Source organism: Fulmarus glacialis, unplaced genomic scaffold, assembly GCF_000690835.1.
Source record: "Fulmarus glacialis isolate BGI_N327 unplaced genomic scaffold, ASM69083v1 scaffold7740, whole genome shotgun sequence".
Taxonomy (NCBI): Eukaryota; Metazoa; Chordata; class Aves; order Procellariiformes; family Procellariidae; genus Fulmarus; species Fulmarus glacialis.
This window is the reverse complement of record NW_009189538.1, coordinates 107,374-123,733: the sequence shown is the minus strand read 5'-3', so window position 1 is coordinate 123,733 and position 16,360 is coordinate 107,374. Positions and strand designations below refer to the sequence as shown.

Here is a 16,360-nt window from a genome sequence, read left to right as displayed (position 1 = left end):
TGTATTTTTTCACATTGAAGATCTGTATTTTGATTTCTAAAACAATGCTGAAATTGCCTAGTTTCTATAAAAGCCCATCTTCATGTCTTATCATTCTGTGTGGTACAACGCAAAGTTCCACTGGCTGTAGAAGAGCTTCCCCCATTTGAAGGCTAAGCCCTACCACTTCTATGACATTAAACATATAACTTTGCTCAGCTCTGCCAGGACTGTGGATAAAGACTCTTCTCTCAGATATGAGTGACATCCATGCACAACATCAAGTGCTGAGCTTGGTGTTTTGAAATGCTAGAAAACTGATACTTTGAATTTGTGACTCAGCAAGCTGTCTCGGCAGGATCGTGAATCACCTGGGTAGTTGTTGCTTCATGCTTCTCATGGCCGTGACTTGAGTCCAGCAGCAGAAATGGTTTGTACTGTGTCTATCACTTACCTCTCTGCTTTGGAAATAAAAAACCAGTTTTTTCTTATGATTCCTTGAAAAATATTTTGTCTTCTGAGACCAAGCTTAAAAACTTTGCAATGTGAAAGCATAAATGACCAGGTAACCAGCTGTTACCTGTGGCTGTTAACACTGTTACATACAACAGATTTCAGGAGTAGCTTAAAAAAAAAGGAGAAGAGCCCTGCCAGGAGGACAAGTCATTTGACAGATTAGAAAGTGTGAGCCGTGTAAATGTCTGTGAGACGTACCGGTGCTTACAGCCATGCCCTACAAATTCTCTTTATGAGACAGTTGACTGTGCAAAGCAAAGGGGACAGCTGCCTCCTCTGTAATGTCACCCCTTAATCAGCAGGAGCCCTCTCTGTTGGCTGATTCGCTGTGGTCACGTTGTAATCCTGTAAGGCAGGGAGAGGTATTTACAACTTCCCAACCCCTAAATGAAGTACCAAAGTTGGGAGGATGGTCTCAGTTTGCAGCCAGAGACAGGCTCCTCCAGGAGAAAATTTAATACACCCTAGTTAAATTCTGCTAAGTAAAACCTGTGAATACTCCCTGACATGACAGTGCAACAGCAAAGCAATGACTGTGCGCCCTAGAATATCTGCAGTTTGGCTTCTTATTCCTATAGTGACCGTAACTGAAAGTGCATGTAGGCTCCTGGATAAAAGACAATAGCCCAGTAAAAAAAACATCATTATTATTAGTCTTTACTTACCTGGAGGTAAATTTGGTTTATATAAACAAGAGGTGTGGTCCCTAGCACAGGGTCCCTAGCTGCCCCTGTAACAGACTGGCACGGTAAGAAATGAAATTCGGCATGTGGCCAGAACTGCCCCAGTCGGCCGTACGGCCAGAGACCCTCCAGGCTGACCTGCCTGTCCCTGCCCCCTCAGACAGCACTGTACAGTGGCAATACGCAAGCTCGTTTTAAATCAGCAAGGTCAGGCTGCGGGATAGCTGCAGCCCAGATAGAGCCCTGCAGCGAAATGCACTTGGCTGCCCCAGGAGTGAGAGACGAGGACATACCCACCACAGACCCTTCACAGAGGAGGACCTGGAGCATGGAAACCTGCTGTAGTAACCACTGTGGTGGTATGGCCTCCCAGTAACCAATATCATATATAATGCTAAGTTAGATGCATAAATAAAGGCAGAAGGGAAGGAAGGCCAGGGACATCTTGCTGTGGATTGCCTGGTCCTTCCCGGAATGATACTGGCCCAACCCTCTGTAGTGTGTCTGAGAGAGGCATTCCCTCTGGGACGTAGTGCTGTCAGCTGCTGTCACTTTCTTCTGGACGCAGACAGACAGAGTCTGTCCTCTTCTTTGTGTGATGTTTATTTTCCGTAAGGCTTAGGAAAGGAAGGAAGAGAGTTCATGGCCAGACAGCAAGGAAATGGCCAGGAGCTGCCAAGTGGTTCTGGGTCCCGCAGTTTAGAGGTGGCCCATGTAATACAAACAGCTCAACTCTCTGCATTCCAGTTTGCCCCTCTGATGCTCAAATGGGCACTCAGTAGAAATCGTGATCAAGTTCAGTAGTAGGAATGAGATCACACAACTGTAGGGAAGATTAACTTGAAAATGTTTGGGAATCTTCAATGAATTACTACTGTTTTTCTTAATCCCTTTAGGACTATTTTTAAGACTAAACAAATTCCACATCCTACATGTTACCTGAGTACCAACTGGTACCAAAGCCTGCAGCTGTGTGTCTGTCACATACTGATTGATCAGTGCTATTTTTGTAGGGCTCTGAAGGCACCAGTTTCTTCACGCAAGAAAAAGTCCATTCTTCAAACGGCTTTTAGTGGGAACACACTGGGAGATGATTGCAAACAGTGAAGAAAGAGTGGATGAGTCAAAGACAGTCAGAATAGCTCCATTCAGACATGCAGACAGCAGGATAATGCAGTCAGCGTTTTAAATTTACATAAAAATAGGGAAGAGAAGGATGCAGAATCACTGCATTACTGTCACTGCTGTAAGGAGAGGGGCAGGCTTTCCACGTGGGCCTGAAACTATGGGAGCTCGAAGAGGAAGGGAAGAGCACCCATGGGGCACAGCCTTGAAAACACGTACTAGACAGACAATAGTTATGATTATCTTAATGCAAAGTTTTCATTCATTACTTCAAGCACAAGAAAGCAAATGAGCCGTCCCAAACGTTACTGTATGCTGCAGCCTCAGGAAGGGAGCATGGCAGTACTTCAGTACAGAGATAGGGTTGCTTGCCCGCACTGGGCAACAGATTTCCTCGTGGTAGTACGAAAGGAGCCCTGCTTCTGTCAGCAGAGAGGTGCTTTATTTCCTAGGCTGACAAAGCAGCATCTTAAGAAACAAGCGTAGGCTGGGGTGATAGGTTTGTGTCGTGGCATGAAGCAGTTCCCCCCATGTAAATTTAGTGGAATTCCTCTGATTCATGCCAGTGAGAGCAAAAGGGCCAGAACCTGTAATATGGTGGAGGATCAGAAGGAGACTGAAAAAACCCACTGGAGACCAAGCATCTGATCTGGATCTTGGTTATACATGTGCAAATCAGCTGTGGCTCCAGCAAAGTCAATAGCTGCAAATTAGTGCATAAATGAAAATAGTATCAGGTCCAAAACAGCCAGACCCCGTCTTTTGTTTTAGGTAAAATCATAGATGTTATTTCTGTAGGGTCCAACGCTCTGCAGGGAGACACATGGGCATATTTTTGGCTGACTGTACCTGAGGAGGCAGTATCCTTCAGCCATACTTTTAAAATATACAAGCTATATATAGTCTGCCACATTTGCTTCTCATGATTTGGCATGAATAAACAAGAAATTTGATCTTCGGGTTATGTGATATCATAACTGCTCTTTTTAAGGGACAAAACGTAGAGGACATTCAGATGTTGCAATAATCAGTAATTTAAAATGCAGGAGAGAAAGAAAGATGTTTTAGAACTGCTCAATCCTCAGTTTATACTTAATTTGCTGAAGATACTCTGCTTTTGTAATGGATAATGTATTTTGGTGCCTGAGCATAGTTAGAACTCTTTTAAAATCTGATCCATAGTGTTTGACCATAACAGAAGGAGATCCTTTCACAGCCACAAATACTCATAAATACTAATTAACTATGTTTTAATCTTTTGCCAGAGATAAGGATTGCCTAAAAATATGGGAATCATTAAAACATGCGTTCATTTACAAGAATCCTTGTAATATTACATCAGAAGATTATCAGCCTTTAATGGAGTTAGCGAGTCATCCTATACCCTGTAACAAGGTAACAGTACAATGCATGGTGGGCTGCTTCAGTAGGATTGTTGTGGGATGGGATGTCTGTGCAGCGCTCTGCGTGATGGGATCTTGTCCGTAATGATTCTGAGGCTCTGTAGGTTGACGAGGAGGATATTTTGCTCTTGCGCTTACCGCAGTAGCCCTGTTCCCCGAGCATACGGCTCTCTGTAAGCAGCATGCTATCATGCTGTTAGAGGGACACTGCTTCCAAAAAGCTGCTCTTCCATGTGCAGTTAAAAAGCACACAACAAATTAGGTATATATCCTATGAGAACTAGTCAAAACCTTTCTTTCAAAATGCTTTACAGGCTCAACACGTCCATTTCCATAAAAAATAACCACCCAAAAGGATTTTGGAAATGGGAGTGTGGGCTGCAGAAATAAGAACTGACTCAAGGCGAACTTGCAGCATTTCAATACAAACTAAAACTCCTTCATTATCATGAAAACTTTTTGGTTTTCTCCAGGAAAATTTCCTGACCAGCTCTAGTATAAGTATCACTTATTAGACATTGTACCTTATTTCACAGTCACTGTTTTGGAGCAAGACAAGTGACCTCGCTCATCGTTATACAAAATCCAATCAAAATTTCCTTACCTTGGAGGACACCTTGTTGGGTTATATGGCTGATAGGGTTTCGTGGTGTGGAGACCCCTCTGCCCCAGGTAATAAGTCTTGTTTTTTGCAAAACAAATATGAACACTGGAATTCCAAATTATTCTTTTCTGTTGTATATCTAGACCTAAGCACAATCCTTTTCACATATTCTTTTCTTGTAATTTAGTTTAAAACCTTAACTATATTTCTGTCCCATGTTATGGAAGACTGAAAATAATACTTAGTTCTCAGGTTAATTTACAAAACACAACTTTGGCTGTTTTTAAAATACCAAGTTGCTGCTTGGACTAATGGTGACATCTAGCCCTCTTTATTAGATTACTCACTTCCTTCCTGTGACTTCTGTGGGACAAATTGCAAAACAAAAATGCCATTCAAAAAGGTCCGTCGGCCAGTCAAAGTGTCGGGGGCAGCATGTAGGTACCCTGGGGTTATTGCTGCCCGCATGACTCCTGGGCTGGTGCTTAAGGCTAACAACCTCTAAACTGGGCTGGAATTACTGAAAATGTTGGGCAAAGTTTAATTTTTCAGTGCAGTCAGACAGTATTTGTCAAGAGCCAACCTGTTTCTCACATTTAGGACTGTATGTTTTCCCTTCTCAGTTTTCTGAGAATTATTTGCATACAGGGCCTGCAGCTGCCTCCCTGAAGCGTGTGAGCAAACGGGAAGACCTTTGAACACACGCAGGTTCCTTTTCCCCTTAGAGCCCTTTCCTCATGTAGCCTTCTTGCTTTGATAGGGGGCAAATCTTTTTGCCATTGTTAATCAGCTCTCAAAGCCATATAAACAGTGCAATAATATTAATTCTAACCGTAGCTGTTCTATAAACGTGTTTCTTCTCAGGAATCAACTATGAATCTTGTCCAAAACGAAGCGAATGTGAGAGCAACCCTAGCTCTGTATTCTGGAAAATGGCATCCAAGATGGTAAGATCTAGAATAAATCTCCCCGAATCCAAGAATGTTGAAAGGCACTAAGTTCCTGACACAGCCAAAAATATGAGTTTGCAGACTGGACTTAAAACGTGGAATAGTAAAAGTTCACATGAGCTTTAGCTTCAGGTCCTAAAAATCATGGCATTGGAAATTTTTATTTCCAAGGCCCGCATTTTATGTACAATGTTTAATGTCACTGTAGTTTGGGCATTCTTATTTGTGGACAGGTACTGTGTGCCAGTGTCTAGAACAACACTTGGCAGACAGCTGGAGCTTTGCAAATAATACTTACAGTAATAATAATCACCACCTTAATTAAATCACAGGACTGAAATTGCTAAAATAAAATACATTTTAGCATGTTAATGTTGAGAGCAGTGCCCAAATCGGCACAGAAATTTTCCAAGCAGCTGAGAATCCCCTTGCACCTTCCCGGCATAAACCTGAAGAGCACGTCCTCCCACAACGGTATCTGGCAAGGTTCCTACCATGTACCCACCCGTATGCACACGCCAGCTCTCATCACATGAATGAGACCCTGCTAGTCTGAGTTAAGCAGTTAGCCTGGCTTTGTTGAATCAGCACTTTATAGAAAAACTGCCAGAAAAAAACCTGCTCTCCTGTATCAGTTTAATTTTACATGTCTCTTGAGACTTCACCCTTGGTATGACTATTAGTAGATGACTGCCCAGGTGGAAAACAAGCATTCCTGTACGCTTCAGCTCTCATGTACGTAAGAAGTCTACTCACCGTAAAAAAAAAAATGTTTTGTGGGTAAACTAGTGTACATAAGTTTTCCAAGCTCAATACAGTTTCTATGTTCTCATTAATCCCCTCAGTTCCAGAGTCTGGGAGGGATAAACCACCATACAGAGTCAGGCTTGCTCAACTGCAGGCTTTCTAGTCCAAATAAATTTAAGATCTACTAAAACTCATGCTTATTACATTAAGAAGTTACACATAACGAAAATTTCTTGCAACTTCATAGCTCTCGGGATCTGAGTTTGAGCCACATTGTTTAGATGTAAGAGGACTTGGAAGATTTGATAAGTACAGTCACCTCTGTTAAGCTTTTTAAAAATTCTTTGTCTTACCAATGGATTATATATCTGGAGTGGGTACTTTATGTTGTAACCTTAGTAGTCTTTAAATATTTGGTCATAAGTTTTAGAGAATAACAGAGCAGTGATTACATGATCCAGTAATTTAAAAATCAAATCAAACAAAACTCAGTGATGAGTTTTACTAAAACCGCTGGGGAGAAAAATCCCAAGCCACAAAAGAACACAGAGCATGAGTCACAAGGTAACGAACACACAATGGTTTGCGTGTCCTTAAACTACTCTACCTCTGTTCTGGCTCATCTTCACTGTCTGAATTAAAGCAGTCTGAGAATTATTCCAAGTTACTACAGCCCCATCAGACAGCTGTAGCTGCTGGGGCTCTGGGAAGCCCTATAAAAACTGAAAGCAGCAGTGACAGCAAAGTTGCTATACTAATCCCGTGCAACCTCAGACTGCCAATTCATAGCTGGCTAATGCACCTTTATCACAGTTTTGCCATAGCCTTTAGAGGCTTTTTTTTTGCACTGGCATGTTCTGCAAAAATACTGGCCAGATCCTCTACTTGTATAAGTCAGTTATGATGACATCAAAGAAGTTACAGTAATTTCTACTAGCCCCGAGTCCGATGTGGCACTGCGTGTAGTGTCAGCGTGCAATGTCCATTTGTTTTGTTCAGTTTGCAGAAGCAGCATGTGGTGTGGTTCAAGTGATGCTCAATGGATCAGTAGAAGCTGGAGCTTTCAGAAGCAGCAGGTATTTGCTCAGCATGCTACCATCCGTGTTTCTGTGGGGCCTGCACACTGGTGAACGTGTCTTTGCCAGTGACACCCAGTGCAGAATGGATTTCGGTAAACTCATATAGTGGTCTAAACCATTGGCTGTTGTAGAGCTATTCACTTAACTCCTTCTATACAGTGACTGTAATTGAAATCCTTCAGAGGGTATACGGGTGGGGTTTCCACTATGCTCTTACTGCACAAAGTAACTTTATTATTACAGTTTATTTATTCGTTACACATGAATGACACATTTCTAACTGTTCATGGAGCTGACTGGATTTTACCCCTCCAGACTGTGCTTCCTTGGGTAACCTGGCTGGAAGTGCAGTCTTGAATAATATTGAAAGATGGAGAGTATGCTGGTCGGGGGAATAGCCATGTTCGTTTCCCTTGCACCAGATCAAATCAATAGCCAATAAACTGAACAGGAGAAAAGGCACTAAAGGTGGAAAAACTTCAGCTTGTTTCAGTCCGCAGTTTCAAAAGTTCTCCTGAAAGTGAAATAAGAATGGGTAGAAAATATTTTACCATAAGGCAATTAAATAGTCTATGAAAATCCATTGGCAAGACAATGTTCCTTCACTGAGAATAATAGCGGCACTAATAAGCACTAGCATTTGGGGAACATACTCTGTACATCATTCTCAGATAACTCAGAATGTTTTGCTTTTTCATGTCCCATTCTTGCAGCATCTTTGGAAGTATTGAGATCTTTAACCTAAATCCAGATAAAGTCTCTGCAGTACACATATGGCTTATGCATGACATTGGTGGACCTCAAAGGTAAGTCACACCAGTACGAAACGATGAGCAGTGTGGAGGAGGCGCAGCTCGGTTCTCACGAGTGACTGTCTAACAGTGACACTGTCTTAAACCTGCTCCCGAAACTTGCTCTACATTCACTCTCCTAGCTGCTTACTTTACTGGAAAGAATAACATTTGTACTGTTGTTATCTTTAGTATTTTTCATAGGTACTGCTGAACAGTTACAGCGAAGACACATTGACATTTTCCTTGCTTTCAAGAGCTCCCATGACCTTTAAATTCCTTCCAACCCCACGGAGCTCTACAGACCTTTATTAAGGGTGCAGCACTGAAGTCACAGGGCAGGCTACGTTTGCAATGGTGAACAGCTGGAAAATATGTTTGTCCACAGGAATAGTATAATTATGCTGAGCAGAACCATTTTTGATAAAATAATTTCAAATGCTGGAACAGGTTTCCCAGAGAGGTTGTGGAGTCTCCAGCTGTGGACATACTCAAAACCTGACTGGGTCCTGGGCAACCTGCTCTAGCTGATATTGGTTGGACTAGATGATCTCAAGCAGCCCTTTCCAACCTAAATGATTCTGTGATTTTTAATAACAAGTCTATAGTTTAAATGCTTACCATGGAATTACTGATACTGGAACAGTGACCTCAAATCACATCTGAGCCTTTCTAAGTGATCTTTTTCATCCTGATCAGATTCATTTGCAGATCTGTCACATTTCAAGCACTGAGCGTGAGGCTCAGTGCCTTTGACCCCTATTTTCAGAGCCGGTTCTGTGGTTCACGTGGTTATAATGCACTGCCATGGTTTCTCCTGTTCCTAAGGACCCCCCATGACAGATGCAGCAGCTTTGATGCTGTGGGTCAGGAGGCAGGCCATGATGATTTAGTGCAACTCAGGAATGAGTGTGGACCCAGCAGAGACCCTTGCTCAGACAGCCTCACTGTTTGACACAGTACCAGCTCCAGTGTTGCAACCCCTCCCCTAGCCCAGACACCCAGAAGAGTCTCTTTGCCACACAAGCTGACATAACTATCACAGCTCACAGGCATGCATCTACCCTGTGGTCAGCATGCCGGACATACTTTTGTGGCCCTTTGCATAGAGGTTTGCTGAAGAAAATGAGATTGAATAATCTGTACATTGGTTCCCCCAGACATGGCACTTGATCCTTTCCCAATATCAGAAAAGCCATCATGTTCCTCCTCAACAGCTTCAACAACCTGGTGCCCTGCCAGCCTTCTGGACACACCCTCCTCCTGCGCCAAGTTCACAGCAGTTTCCTTTTCATTTTCTACTTACTTCCAAGGAGAAAGAGGAAGGGTAGCTCAAATAATATGTATTCCTTTTATCTTCTGATTTGTGTTCCATGTTGAATCACTGATAACATCTGGCAAGTCTAGTGAACAAAGAAGAGCTGGCTCTGCTTTCCACAAATGCCATATGTTAGTAACTGGATTTGCCCCAGTATTGTATTATTGCCCTGATGGGTGTCCTATACTCTGGACCAAGAGGTGATTTTTATCCCAAGGTAGCAAGTCTTTTGCAGTGTCCCTGTCTGTGTCTATGACATTTGTCAATCCTCTCACCACAGCTTTGGGGCCCCTTGGGCTGTTTCAAGCAAATTAAGCAGAGATAAAGGACTCAAGGATATGATATTGCTACATGCTTCATGAAACCATTAGCTGGATGGAAAAGAAATACACAAGTTAGGGCTCCTACCAATGGCAAAGTGGTTGAAACAGCCCCTTGTCAAAACAGCAGCAGCAGCCACAGACTGAGTCAAACAGAAAGGAGGTGCTCGTAGCCTGCTTCCTCCCATGTTTTTTATCTGCTTCCTCCTATCTTATGTCCTACCTGGGACTTAGCTGCTGGTTTTCATGATTGGCTCTGTCTCATCACACAGAGGACTTTGTTCTTTGTCCTTCCACAGATTTGAATGAGCCTTATATCGTGCTCCTGTGGATGGAGGCCACCAGCAGCTCTGGAGCAGTTCTAGAGCACCTTGAACTGTGAATGGAACTGAGTATTTCCCACAGATATCTTCCTGCACAAAGTTCTTGTGCAAGATGCCCAGCCGAACATCACATAGTTTCTACCAGCAAAGGCCGAACGGTAGCCAAAAATCCACAAACCAATGGACTTAACAGCACATTAGCAAACAAGCTTTTAAAGAATCTTAACCTGAAATAAAGCAAAATGACATGGTGTGGAATTTAGCTAAGCTTCTTGTACACACAAGGAACACAAGTAACAAAAGGCTTTTCTCTCCAGTGAATCCTGCTCAGGTCATTCCATAAAGAGGTTAAAAAGCATCTTAGAAGAGCGAAACTTTAAGATCACTTGTGAAGACAATTACAGGTAATTATCTGCTCTTATTGGTGACAACTGGCTAACATAAAACTAATATTGCATCTCCCTCTTGACTTAATATAGATTTACAGCAAGCTGGAGCAGACTCCCCTCTTACTGCCATCACATCCCTTTGATGTGGCTGTTTCTTCTCAGGGGCTTCCACTCGTGCTGCAGACCTCGTGTTGGCTGGGTCTGGGGCTTGCTCTCTGCCCTGCGCTTGCCATTGTGCATGTTCAGTTGCCTTCAGGGAATGAGCAATCCAGCCTCCTTCAACAGATTTTCATCTGACCAAGCTTTTACCTACAACAATCAGAACCAAATAGGCAGCTTTCCTCCCTGCTGCATGTAGATAACGCAGTGTGTCAAGGATGGTCCTTACTTCCTTCGCTATAGTTCGAGCTTACTTTCTGTCCAGCCACTTTGTCAGAGAGTGAGGCATGAGACATGTTAAGCATTATTAATTGCTATAATTCACCATTGTCAGGAGAGAAAAACAGGAGTCCAGGAAACAACAGCCCAAGTTCTGACTTGCCCGAAATCTCTATCCGCCTGCTGAGGAGATACAAAAGCCTGAGACCCTATATCCCGCTGTGTGGGTTCAGAGACCTTCACACAGAGCAAAAATGTTCTTTAGTGACATTAGAAAACAGGAAAGGTTCAATATTACTCATATCTTATCTGTCAGGAACAGCTTTTCAGAGTGAAGAACTCATACTTGTATAAGAACATTTCCAAAGTAAACAAACATTTCTATAAACTACTGAGTTCGTGACATTAGTTTTAAATAAGGAAAAGTTGGTCTGCAAAGGAGACAAACACCTTATCTGGTGATAGGACTTCAATTCTGAAGGCAGAGCAATATATTCCTGTTTAGGTATTGCTGAACCTGATTAATGGGTGCTCTGCACATTGTGAAGAAATTAACCCTGGTGTGGTGCATGAATCTGCCAAATCGTGATGCTCGTGTACTCCCTTTCTCTTTGGGTAAATGCAGCCTTTAACCAATACTCCCAGGACCTGTAAGTAGGTACAAATTGTTTCAGCCTGTGATGAAATAAGCTAGGGGGCCAGGGAGAAGGGGAAATATGTGGTAGCTTAGATCCCTTGTGGCTCAGCGCAGGGAGAAACCTGTAACACATCATGAAGAGTTGTTGATACACTCGTTGCCGTGGCTCACAACTCACTTCTTAAGATAGAATAACAAGTAGGGCTTTTTGTCAGAGCTCAACTAACATACCTAAGCAACTATGGAGAGCAACACGGACAATTAAGTTTACTATTTTATATACAGAGCAATAATAAAATAAGCAATTTACACATGCAGTAAAACTCTTAGGATAGACCATATAAATTCGCTTCACTCCCCTGAAGTCATTGCAAACAGAACCGTGTGGGTCTGCGTCAGCTGGGCATCTGGCTTTTCATGCCACGTAGCAATTGATGCTGATCATTTTCTCGTGCTTTTGTCCATGTCAGCAGTGTCTTCCAGAAGTAACTCAAAAAATAGTTACACTGGATGTACTTCTAGCAAAAAAATCTAATCATATCTGACATTGTTAGCAACAGCTTCACACTGTAGCAGTAGGGGTTGCCACCGAGTAAGCAAGATGGTGAACTTCCAGCATGGCAGCAACTCCGTAGTCCGTGCAAGAGGTCTTACTTCTTTTTCATAATTATTTTGGTTATCGCAGCGTAGCTGACATGCTGTGAGTTCACACCCTACTTTATTTTGTACTCGCTCCTGTCCCTAGCCCCTGTAAACACCGAAGTTATCTTTCTGCAGCAAGATCTAAAAAAAAAAATCCTAAGAAAAGACATCCGCTTGATAAGCACAGACGTAACATGCACTTTGACTCTCACGTTGCGTTTAGTAACTGCGGAGTTACTCTGTTGTACTTGCAAAGTGGTTACTAAATATTTGTTTGGTTTTGTGTCTTATCACAGGCCGGTTCAGCTCCTTCAGTGTGTGCATAACCCTGACCACACAGACTGCAGACTTTGCACCAACACCACGGCAACTCCATGAAACGGAGTCCTCCGCACTACTGAAAACTTTCGTTATTTGTGTGTAAAGCTGGAAAAGATGTGGCTACATAGCTTAGAGTGATAAATAGTAGCGTGGTGTGTACAGAGTCCATAACCAGAAATCCTTGCTGTAATACTGACAGCCAAATAGCAGGAGATGATATTTTAGGTGTGATTACTGTACACAAACGCACACAAACCCACTATTTCAGAGGGGCCGGGGGCATGTTCGGTGGTTGAGGGCAGATGCTTGGCCCTGCTTTGCTCCCTCCTGTACAGCTCCCTTGTGCCCAGAGGCTCAGAGCAGGGATTTCCTGGGGCGTGCACAGAGAAGAAAGAGACTTTCCAGCGGAGGCAGAACTTGCCCGGATCAGCGCTCGGCTTCCTCCCCGCAGGAAGGCTGGATGGGAAGTTACCTGAGCATGCTACACTCTCCCTGCACCCCCGTGCAACATCCCCCAGAGGGGAACAGTGGCACATGGTATAAATCATGTTTTTTCCCAGGGACTGTGGCAGGTCTGAGCAGGTAGAACAAGCGATGGAAGAGGCAAAGCGGGTCTTACCTTTTAATGGGCATCACAGTAAGACGCTGGTGGGGAAACGGCTGAGCTGAGCCAACAAAAGACCAGAAACCGCTCAGAGGGTTGCCAGCATCCATAAGCACGGGTCGAGTGTGTAGCTGGGGAGAGAAAATAGCAAGATTGACTCAGACAACCCCATTAAAATCCTACTGGAAACACCATTGCAGTTCAGATTACATTTTATTCTCAATATAGCAGTACGGATAAGCCTTCCAACTTTCATAAAAGGTCCCTTAGGCCACAGTTTGGCCAGACACTGGAATAGAGACAAACATCAAAAGGTTGCCACAATAAGGAATGTCTGTTGACCTCTGTTTCTGAGGTGAAAGGTGATGCCTTGCAGTGTATAATTCACAGGCACGGACATGCCATAGTACACTGAAACAGCAGGTTTCATTGATTTCCTTTGATTTCCATTTTGCCGGTCTCATATGTGTATTCAAGCGCAGTGTTTATAACAAAATAAAGATCCGAGGCCAGCTTGTGGCCTTGGCTGTAGTGCCCTTGTGCAGGGCCATTGACGCTAAGAGAACAGAGCAGGCTTTGCTACAGATATACTCTTAGGTGTTGCAGCACCAGCGTAACCAGCAATTGCCAATTCATTAGGCGGACTGAGGTTTCCATGATCCCACAGGCAGAAGGTTATAATGCCGTGTGTTTTAGTGACTACCCAGAGTGCGAAGCATCCTTATGGAACTACACAAGCTGGTGTAACTTCGAGCATCTCTAGATAAACCTTTGCTCTGTAACACGCAGGCCTGCACTGAGCTGGACCACACCCAAGACCTCGCCCATAATGTTTACTTTAAGTGAAATGTATTTTTATTTGCACTCTGTTATGTAACTACTTAGATGCATTAACGCAGACACATACCAATACTTTCAAATAGGTTATTTCTGACTATAGGTCAAGAGTTTGTCTTCATGCTCACTTTTGTACCTCTTCTGTTGCGATATAAAATGTTGACTGTAAAATCGAGATCTAGAATAAAATTGCTGGTGGCAAACATTGTTAATTCAGTTTCACATTCTACTTAACCTCAGACTGAACACGAAAATAAGCCATGTCCTAAAAATAACTCAGAAATTCATTCAATGTATGAAACTCCACATATACCCACCCAGGAAAGCAGAGAAAGGTCACAGCTCCTATCTTCCTCGGACCTTACTCTCGCTACCTCGCTCCATCTTGTACAAAGTCATTGCCGTTGTAGGTGGCTGGAAGTGAAACATCCTGTGTCTTTGTCTTGAACACAGACATCCAGATAGGTATGTTGTTCTCAGCCATGTTAGTTAAGGAAGATGACTGTTCTTACCAGTGGTTACGTAGTAAAACGTTAAGAAGCAAATCTGTGTTTTTGAAAGCTGAGGTGTGCACTTAATACAGGCAACTGCTGGAGTCAATGACAGCTTTGTAACACAGGTGGCTGGCACGAACGTTGTCCCAGCAAAACGTCTTTCTTTTAAAGGTAGGTAAAAATGACACACCTTTACAGGGAAACCTGGCAATAAAAGACAACACTAGGGAAATAATTGAACTTGCAATTGCCTGGTTTCGTTCTGACTGGTTATTCTGCTGCCAAGAAGGGCTGCAAGTTTTGTGGATTTGCAGGTGGATGTACTGGAAGAGGGTGCAGGACACTAATGGCTCATTTCTTTTCCCCTCATCAGCACTTGTTGCAAAGGGAGAAGAGTCAGCCCAGGTACTGTGGCTATCACATGCTCTGGATACACCTCAGCCCCTTTCCCCAGTACCACTCCCAAGGCCCACAAAGCTTGGTGTCATCTGCTATGTTGTGCTGCTTGCCCTTAAAGAGGGAGCATTAACATTGGCCCACTTTATTTATGAGTACAGGTGCACTATAGGTGTACCTCTGGCCCACTAACACACACTCAAGTCTGTGCTACTCGCGTTACGTGTATAGCAGAAAATAAGTGAGCTAATTTCCAGCAAGCAAGGAGAAGCATTTTTATTATCCATGATCACACATTTGACATGCCATGCAGACATGCCCTACCAGATAGGTATAATTCCAAATCCTATTGCTCTGCTGAAAATTTATAAACCAAAAAAACCTCCCAAACCAATACAAATTGTCCCAAATTCACAGAAAACTAACTAAAAGGAAAAACAACCTATGAGTTTTTTCCACTACATGGAAGAAATGTTTCTTAATATAGTTTGAAACATGTTGGGTTTTGAAAATATGCTTTCAATCTGGAGAAGCTAACCTCTGTCACAACTTGTTCAAGATAGATGGGCTAGCTTGTGCCCCAGGCCCGTAGCAAACACTGCCAAAGAGCACTGCTCACAAACCCGAGAGGAGTCTGAGTTATTGTGTGATAAGGTGGTATCAACATTATGCACTCGCAGAACCACACAGCACTGGGAAAGCTGCTTCTATGACCCTATTACCACAGTATTGCTGCTCCCTCAGGCTTTGATGTACTTAACCTGGTGAGAGCTTGCAATTATTAACTTATTTTTGAGACTAGGAAACAAATGAAATACAGAAAGAGTTGTTCTCCTTGCTAGCCATCGCTTGGCCTTGTGTGCTTACCACGAATCACAGCGTTTGATTTAAAACATGTCAGCCCCCCCTAGAGTCAGGAGGCTCAATAGGACGGTATGCATTCCGCTTAGGTCCGTATGCCTCGTGTTTCCTCCTGGCTGACCCCAGGTAACTGCCCCCAAACATCACTCCAGGCTCCCAAATCTCCCTGTGGTCACCCTTCAGGGGCCACTAGCTCGCTCCATTGCTTATGTGCAGGGACGTGGGTGAAATTAATGACTATGACTTGCATTTAAAATAACAACCCTTATGAGTCCAGAGAAAAATTTGAAAACTGGAAACAAAGATTTACACATGTGAAGGGCAATAAACCTTACCCTCAGTATCTTTTTTTTTTTTTTTTTTTTTAAGCACTTTTTTTAAGCTATCATGCTGCTTTTTTGGAGTGCAAAATTCTTAGTGCAGTGCCTGTAACATAATCTATGAGGAAAAGTCTTTGGAGAGGGGGTTTTGGTTCTGTTTATAGGTGTATTGGCAGCATACAGTGCAGTGGATCTGGGTCCCCCTAGACACTGGCAGTAGGGGAGTGGTTTTGGACGGGACTCGACATAGCAGCAGCACCGTGCAGCGTCTATCAGGCAGAGGCAGAAGTTTCCCCTTGCTTGGTTTGGGCTGCCCTTCATGTGTGTACCTGGGAAGACTCCCTGATACTCAAAACAGTGACCCTCAGACATTGTCTTCCATAAGAGAGCCCTGTGGGAGGAGCAGAAAAATGAGATCAGCAAGCCTTCAGGTAGGAAACCCTGCAAAGAGGCTGCAGCTCAGAAACTCTTTCTTAATAGCAGTATCATTTACAGGCTTAAGACAACAACTAAATATGCTAAGAGGCTAATCCCTCCTATTAAATTGTTTGAAAGGAGTAATGCACTGGCTAATCCAGAGAAAACACTTTGCATGTAAAACATGAAGGCTGGTGAAAAGATAAAAAACACATAGTATGGGTGA

At 43.2% G+C, this 16,360-nt stretch overlaps 1 protein-coding gene across 1 annotated transcript; it reads left to right on the top strand.

Annotated features, from left to right (window-relative positions):
- Positions 1-1,262: 1,262 nt before the first annotated feature.
- On the top strand, positions 1,263-12,281 carry CD38 (CD38 molecule). Its single transcript, XM_009582513.1, has 9 exons — positions 1,263-1,365; positions 1,795-1,978; positions 3,569-3,698; positions 4,243-4,378; positions 5,175-5,257; positions 7,007-7,083; positions 7,800-7,892; positions 10,156-10,242; positions 12,181-12,281. The coding sequence occupies exons 1-9, from the start codon at positions 1,263-1,265 to the stop codon at positions 12,260-12,262; spliced, it is 975 nt and encodes a 324-aa protein (XP_009580808.1). The 3' UTR covers positions 12,263-12,281.
- Positions 12,282-16,360: the final 4,079 nt, after the last annotated feature.

What these genes read in the sequence shown, in the direction of transcription:
- CD38 (XM_009582513.1), top strand. Translation starts at nt 1,263, where the DNA reads ATGTGGCCAGAACTGCCCCAGTCGGCCGTACGGCCAGAGACCCTCCAG. An exon ending in ATCCTATACCCTGTAACAAG is followed by an intron (nt 3,699 to 4,242) that starts GTAACAGTACAA and finishes CTTATTTCACAG; the next exon opens with TCACTGTTTTGGAGCAAGAC. An exon ending in GACATTGGTGGACCTCAAAG is followed by an intron (nt 7,893 to 10,155) that starts GTAAGTCACACC and finishes TTTTCTCTCCAG; the next exon opens with TGAATCCTGCTCAGGTCATT.